General features: G+C 37.1%; 1 protein-coding gene across 1 annotated transcript in view; it reads left to right on the forward strand.

Annotated features, from left to right (window-relative positions):
• Nucleotides 1-7,421, forward strand: part of CLPTM1L (CLPTM1-like) — a gene marked incomplete at its 5' end in the record, with an annotated part of 28,149 nt that extends 20,728 nt beyond the window's left edge. Inside the window, 5 exons of the mRNA XM_009699816.1 lie at nt 1,680-1,714; nt 2,014-2,069; nt 2,151-2,195; nt 5,496-5,611; nt 6,895-7,421. Coding sequence (XP_009698118.1) covers nt 1,680-1,714; nt 2,014-2,069; nt 2,151-2,195; nt 5,496-5,611; nt 6,895-6,979 — 337 coding nt within the window. The remainder of the gene's footprint in view (nt 1-1,679; nt 1,715-2,013; nt 2,070-2,150; nt 2,196-5,495; nt 5,612-6,894) is intronic.
• Between the last annotated feature and the right edge of the window lie 637 nt (nt 7,422-8,058).

Genomic DNA, 8,058 nt, shown 5'->3' on the forward strand with positions numbered 1-8,058 from the left:
ACAGGAAGAGTCTAGCTGTTTTTTTAACATCCTGTAACCTATAGGCTGTTGTCTTTCACAAGTCACCTGATATTGCTGTAGTATAGAATTAAATAGCTTGCATACATGAGTTAGCTGTCAATCAGAAGAGGAGGAAGAAAGCCATTGATGTTCAGAGAACTGATAAGGTGAGAGGAGAGATGAGAGGAATTTGGTGGTTGAACCTGTCCAATAACAGAGAAGCAAAAACTGTCCCAAAATTAGTTGCTCTGACCGAGAGGTTCCTCTGTTCCTAAATATGATAGCTAGGATGGCAAGCAAGCAAAAGCATTTTGAAGAAAAAACGACTGTATTCCTTTAGAGCTGCGGACTTACTGCAGCATATTGATAACTTCAGCAAGAGCTGAAGACTTAGTATTTCATGAAAAGGTGAAACTCTTGTCCACTTTTACTGAAAATAATACAGCTAGTTCATTTTATATTGGAGAGATGCAAATAAGTATGCAGCCATGAGACTTTGTTGTAGAAAAAATCTACAAGTGTAAGCATGGTGACTGCCACATAGACTTTTTTTTTAAATAGTCTTTAGGCACAGAAGGGATGGGAGGGAGAGCAAGCAGTAGCTTAAATAACATCAGAAAGAATTGCTGTTGCTGCACACATGAGCCATAGCACTCGTACTGGAAACTGGGGCAATTTCTGGGCTATTAGAAAAATAGTTTTTTCAAGAGGTTCTTGTCTTAGTAAGGAGCTAACAAATATGCAGCGTTTAAAAATTCTGCTTTTCTCACGAAATTCTAGAATTCATTCAGTACTGCAGAATACTATATGCCAGGTGTTCTATGAGCTGTAACTCAAGAAAGTGAAAACAATTCATATCATAGAATTTTTATCATTGTTAAATCTGTTTGCAAGGAAATGTGACAGAACAAGTAATCTTAACAGTGGATTATCCTTTAATCTTGCAGGCATTTTCTGATGCATTTTTTAGATGCTTGTGGATTAGTGAAGTGCTGCTACAGCTGTAATGCTGCTATTAACATCTCGCTAACACAGCAGTACAAGTTTAATTTTAAATGATGTAACCTGAGCATCACGGTGATCATCTGTTCTTACTATCGCAAGCAGAAGATTGGAATCTGACCACTGTCTGTAGCACTACTGTTACTTTGCTAAGATTGTGCTCCATTACACATCTGGGAAGGGTTGTTAGATGTAAGGAGGGAAAAATACAGATTCCTTGTATTTACTTTTTTAAGTGCCTGCTATAGTGGTTTGCACTGAATGGTATTTGTTGTTTGAAATTTGGTAAGTCCTTACAGTGCCATATTAAATGTCTCTGTAGTATTTAGAATACAGTGTTGTCTTTGCAAACCTTAATACAGTCATTGTTCAGTGTGCAGTATTATGTGATGTCACTTTGGGTGCAGAAGTCTTAGAATGTTCTGAAAAAGTATAAAAGCAGTTGATAAAGTTCTCCAAACTTCTTGTATGGACTGATAAACGTCCTTTGCTTAAAATACCTTCTCTGAAGCCCTTCCTAACCAAAGGAAGATGGAAGGCATTGAGTTCTTGCATCAGGTAATTTCAACATAACCATTTCTTGGACGAGCCAGCATACAGTCATGTAGAGGATGTATTACAGGTATATATTTTTGGCTGAGGTAAAAAAATAACGGGACTGTCTTCTTTCTTTGTAGCTGGTACTCCTGGTTGATTAACAGTTTTGTCAATGGTAAGTCCCTTACAGTTTTTTTCCTATTCATATTTCTTCAAATGGAGACCAAGACTCAAAAGTAGAAAATTAACTGCTATCAGCTGGATCAGTGTAATATAGAGCAATAACTTGACTGTAGGTTCCAAAAGTATCACAGTGATTGAGAAAGGGAGAAGATTCAACCCAAAGTGAACAAAAGGATTAGATGCATCTTCTCTCTTTAGGAAAATGAGTGTAAATCTCTTAATTGTGAAAGCATAGTTGTGTAATGTACTTCTGTTGTGCATTTGTCTAAGTTTTCCATATTTTATCTGCAGGAGTGTATGCTTTTGGATTCCTGTTTATGCTGCCCCAGCTGTTTGTAAACTACAAGGTACGATTGAAAAGTGATAAAATACTACTTTTCTAGTGTCTTCTTCCAGACTTTATTACAGATCGGTATTTTTATTCCTAGATGAAATCTGTTGCACACCTACCATGGAAGGCTTTCACATATAAAGTAAGTAAAGCTCTAATTTAAAGATTGATGCGGTCATTTTGGAAATCATACTAAGAAATAGCTTAGTAATATGTAGCTTAAGGCTGACAGTGCTTTTTTTGTTTAAGAACTAAACTTGTTTGCAACTGTCCTTTAAAGAAAAAAAAAGAAGAAACATTGATTTCTGTTTTTCATAATGATTTCCATATAATGACAATACTTGTATCTTGGTTTTGATGATAATACTGCGTTTTGTACTGTCAGCTGTCTTGCATGGGTGCAAATGTTGGTCCTGCAAATAAATTAATCAGTCTCAATTTAATGCATTATTTTAGAAAGAGAGAGATTATGTTAACAAAGGATAGTTTTCAAGAAACAGATAGGACTACTAAGAGACCTTATTTTGGCAGGTTCCAGGAGCTACCAGAGACTGAAGTAATGCACACGCTGTTCTGTGCTGGGGTGGTAATCTGAGCTTCTGGGCAGTGTAGTGACAAATGTGTGGTGGGTTGTTACATGGTGGAAGAGGGGCTGCTCTGTGGTGTCCCCACTGCCTGGAGTGCCCTTGTAGGAAATAATGCAATGCTGTAGCAAAGCTTAACCCCAGACCTTGGGGAAGGGGAAGGTGAGTTTATTTCAAAACAAAATCAACTTACTAACCCTTTGATAACAGCCTACCCACAAGCACCCACTTGTGTGTCCAAGTATTCAGGCACCAGGATGGATGTACCTAAGTATCCCAGTCAGGATTCCTTGCGCTGTTATGGAGGACAAGGGACACTCGCTGTTGAGTTGCTATGCCTCCTGCGTTCTTCCTCAGTTGGCAACTATGTGCTAGTTTTGTTTTTGTACCCCTAAAGAGCTGATACTGCTTTGACTCCATCCTTTCCCATCTGTCTAAGTCATTAGCGTTTTTGTGCTGTCCTTTGTCTTCCTGATCATTGTGTCTTGAGAAACCCTGGCTGGATGTGCTGGGATCATCAAGAACTTAATGCCATCAACATGTGCTCTTTCTTCTTCTGCTTCTACTCATAAATGCTTTCATTTGTTCTTCCTTTGTGCCAGTGTATTACAATACTTTAAAAGAAATAGTGTTAAAAACTGCTGAAGACATGGTGTCCAATTCTGAACAGATGATCTGGGAGAAAGAACTAAAATCTTCAAATTTGAAGTGCCTTTCATAGCTTTTCCATTTCTGTGAGCCTACAGCAATAGAACAACTTTCTGCTGCCTTAATATTTTTAAGAAGTCGGAGCATCTGGGCAAACAGATTGAAATAGAATAGCAACTAATGTTCGATATGGAAATATAGTCAAAAATAAAAATAAACATCTAGTGTTTCAGACACATACTAGGCAAATCAGCTCGTTTCTTAATAGAGGGGAGTCAAATGTATAATAGTGAAGTAATTTCACAGTTTTTCTTCAGCAGCAAAATACAATAACTGAGCAGAAATATCAGCAGCTTAAATAGACGACAAAGGGAGAGTGTTCAAGCAAGTAACCTTTAAAGCAGTAGAATTCTCTTGCTGAATAGCCTTTTCTTACAGAGCACTTATGGTTCCTGTTAAGATGCCAGAGGCTACCCACAACAAAGGCTTGTGTGTATGTAGAAAGAAGTATATGATGTTTTCAATTATGTTTAACTTACTGGGCTTTGGAGGGAGTAATGTAATTTTTCCTAGTGGGTATTTAAAAGTTGCTTGCTCTTTTCTGCACTTTGAAGAATGGAAAAAATAGTCTGAGGTCTCATCTGCAATTGTTGTTTTAGAGAGCTTTGTTTTTTTTCCTTAATTTGAACTCTTTCCTATTTTGGAAGACCTTGGCAAAAATGAAGATTATTCTAACTTCCCGGTTATTGTAGTCTTTAAGTTTACGCCCTTTATGTTTCGATGAGGAGTACCTTCAAATGAGGTACTCTGAAAAGAAAACTAGCTAGACTAAATACTATTAGATGGGCTGCCTTGATGATTTCAGTTTCAGTAGCTTATGAGGTCTGCCCAAGTGCCTGAAGGATGGAGCATTTAGCTTTTTCTTCCTTTCATTACTGTAGGATCACTCACTTGGGTGTTGACTTGGAAAGGACGCCTTTTCCAACTTGCCAAGGTGGTTTTTTTTTTGTTGTTGTTCCATGACAAACCTTCTTTGCACAGGCTTGAGAAATGCCGTCCACATTCTTTGATCACTTCGGATTGATGGATTTGTTTTGACTTGCCAGAAAGAGCTTTCCTGTTGTAACTATAATCAGAACTCTCTCCTGTCCAACACCCTGATCTTCTGCTGATGCTTTGTTTCATCATATAAACATTGGTTCATTTTGAAGAGTGAGTCTTTCTGTGCTTAGAGAATACATCATTTTCCCCCTTCTTATGGTATGGATTAATGTACAGCTTGCTAATATTGAAAGGAGAACCCATGTTACTGACTCTGTTGAGCCAACAGTGAATATTCTTTGCTTGTTTCCTGCTGGTTTTAGTGAGTTGAAGCAGTTTATTGCACCATAGGAGTACTAGAGCTGTTACACTGTGAGAGTTGATTTCTAGTCCTCCTTGTAGGCTCGAGACAGATCCAGAGGAGCTGCCCTTCTGTTTACTTTCTTTACCTTCTCTGACAAAATATTGTTGCCTCTGCATACTTGGAGCCTGTTTGCGTTGCTTTCCCAGCAGATGCCTGGGAATTTAAACTTTCTCACTCAGGAAAAAGTAGTGAGAAAATATTTCATTATTGCTTCAGAAACAGAACCTATGGTATGCCTAGTTGAGTGGAAATGGTGTGGAAAATCATGTCTCGAATAAGAGATGGATGATTACTTCCAGGAGAGCACTGAAAATACTTTACAGTCTCTCCAAAGGTGTCAAGTTAATGTTCTTAAGGCATCAAATTAACAAATTTTTACACAGATTTCAAATTTCCACATAAAATGAAAGTGAACTGACATTTTTGAAATCTTAAATCATTTGAGTAATGAATTAATTAAACTTTTTTTTCCAGTTTCTTTTAAAGCTTTCACTGAAGTTGAAACTATGTTTTTCCCCTCGCATGACAATACTCTCACATACCTGAAGTAGTCCTACTTCCTTTTTACTTGTAACTATAATAGCGTGGTCTGTAGTAGACAGTATGATCTTCATTAAAAGAAAGTACTTAAAGTTTTCATGAATTAGTTTTTCAGCATAACTCTGAAGTATTGTTATAAATACGGAAGTAGTCTGTGTTCCTACTGAAAAATATAGTTCTAGGAAACCTATTTCCTGTAGCTTTGTATGACAAATGACTTCCTTTCTTCACAGCCAACTGAAGTATACTTTTCTTTTATTTGTAGGCTTTCAACACCTTTATTGATGATATATTTGCTTTTATCATCACTATGCCAACATCTCATAGGCTGGCTTGCTTTAGAGATGATGTCGTGTTCCTGGTCTATCTTTACCAAAGATGGTATGCCTTTCTTTAATATTCAGCAGAGTTTTTACAACGCTGTAGATGGTTGCAGTCTTATTGCTATAAAGAATTATAAAATAGTTTGGGATAGACTTCAAGCAGAACTTTTAAACTATAGTAATACATATTATGGTCTGGGTAATGGTAGTTGTGTATACGTCTAGTGAAGGGAATGGTGAGCAGGGGATCGTGAAAAGGAGATCCCAGTACAAATATGAGGAGCAAAGTGCGTTCCCATAATTGACAGTATTTTTAGACCCTTTTTAGTATGCTAAGACAGTAGTCAAGAAATTCCTCTTCTCACAGCACTCACAGAATTTTTGTCAGTTACCCCTTCTCCCTCCCCAGAAGAGCAGTCCTCCTTTTCAGCAGATAGTTTCATATTTGCAAATTACAAAAAAAATTAACCTGAGACATGAATACCTGAAGCAATTCTTATGCTTGTATTCACAAACCCACTAGGAGTTCTGGGCTTCTAACCCTTGCTGAGGGCTACATGTCTACATATGCTCAGTATCTGAGGCATGCTTTCCAAGTTGCTCTGCAAGGCAGTAGCAAAGGATGTTTTCTGGTTGAGGGATTGCCCTGCTGTGCTTTCCTCTTTGTCTAGTTTCCAAACACAAGTTATCAGGTCCTCTTGTAAGTTGAGTATCTAGTGAGTTTCCAGTTCTTTAAGTAACTAAAATCAAATGAGGAAGAAGGCTATATGCAGTAACCATTGAAATATTGTTCATAAGTGAAGCTACAGAAAGTGTATTCTTGTTCCCAAGGATAAATATTTATATGTGGCGCAAACAAGAATTTTAAGCCAAGTTCACATCATACCAGAATATATGGATGTGTCCATCTAACTAATCATTAATACTAAATGTGGACTTCAGTTGTGGGTTTATATAATCGCACGTAAGTGTAGTAAAATAGATCCCCTTCCAAGCTATTTTTCTAGAAGTTAAGAGCTCAACAGCTTCTGGATAGGGGCTGGGCACTGGTTTCAAGTTTGAGAGGTATCCTGGATTGCTTCAGAAATACTCCAGCCTAGCTTTAGGGGAGCTAATACATCTCTTAATAGGCCCTGTTATGAGACAACTGGTTAAGTCTTCACGTGAAGAAGCTGATGTGTCTGTAGCTAATCTTTAAAATTGTTGTGGATTTTTGCCACAAATGGGAATAGAGAATATGATGAGAAAGAAATTCACTTTTAAAATTAAGTAGCACAAAACTTCTTAATTTCTTCAGGTAGCAGACAATATTGTAACTAATCATTTGTTTTTTCCTGGCAGGCTTTATCCTGTGGATAAGAGCAGAGTGAATGAGTATGGAGAATCTTACGAAGAAAAGCCAAAAAGAAAAGCTCATAGGGAATAACTAAGAACTGAAGAAGATTCTGACCCCTGGACTCTTACTGGCTTCATGTATTATCTGATCTTAAGGAAGGAAAAACTTATTTAATAAGAGTATTTTTAAAGCTTATGACAGAACTACATGGACAATACATCTTCTATATTGCCGAAATCTAGTTTTGATATCCTCCTATTTCAGGACCCTTTTTTGTCCTCACAAGGTCCACAGTCTGCCAGATGTCATTAAATAAACTTCCTGCATTTAAACTTCTCTTCAGTGAAAAACCTAAATGTCCTGACCATTGTAATTAATATCCAAATCTATGTTTTTAAGACAACTAAAACTGAAAGTGTGGTGCCCGTGCCACTAGGCTATGAAAAGTGAAAAAACAAGCCAGTATGTTACAGCAGAATCGAGCATTATTGCCAAACTGGAGACCGTCAAAAATAAAATGTATAATATTGGATTATATGCTAATTACAAATAATTTTCATTTAATAATGGAGAGAATGGAAATCCTAAAAATTGTGATTTAAGTTGTATGTGGGCATTTAAGTTCATAGCTTAAAAAAAATTTGTTGGAAATACAGGATGAGACATATGGGGTTGTTAAAATTCAAATTCTGCCACGTTCTTAGCCCACAACATTCCAGAGGATTTCAGTTGTCTTAAACCGAATGAAGATGTGCAAAAACTGTAACATTATTTCTTTCAATATGTATCCAAATTTTTATATAAATCCTTCTGCATTGTTGACAGACCTTCTGATTTCTTGGCATAGCAGGTATTCATATAATGCAAATCATTGTTATGTGCTAGGAAAGTCTCTTAACGCATCTTAAATTCTTCATCATATGGTACCCCAGTGACCTACTAGGCCAATTCTCTCATGTTTCAAAGGGAATAATTCCTTGGTCCTTCCCCTTTCCCTCCCTGCCCCGTTTTATTTATAAGATGAAACACACATCATTCAAGTGGAATGATTTGCTCAAATACAATACAAGTCCAACAAACTACCTGGATACAGAGAAAAAGAAGCCTGGCGAAGAACAGGTATCTTCCTTTCACACAATTTAAAATCCATATTCCGTGGCAACAGTTCA

The sequence above is a fragment of the Cariama cristata genome, unplaced genomic scaffold (assembly GCF_000690535.1).
Source record: "Cariama cristata isolate BGI_N322 unplaced genomic scaffold, ASM69053v1 scaffold1125, whole genome shotgun sequence".
NCBI lineage: Eukaryota > Metazoa > Chordata > Aves > Cariamiformes > Cariamidae > Cariama > Cariama cristata.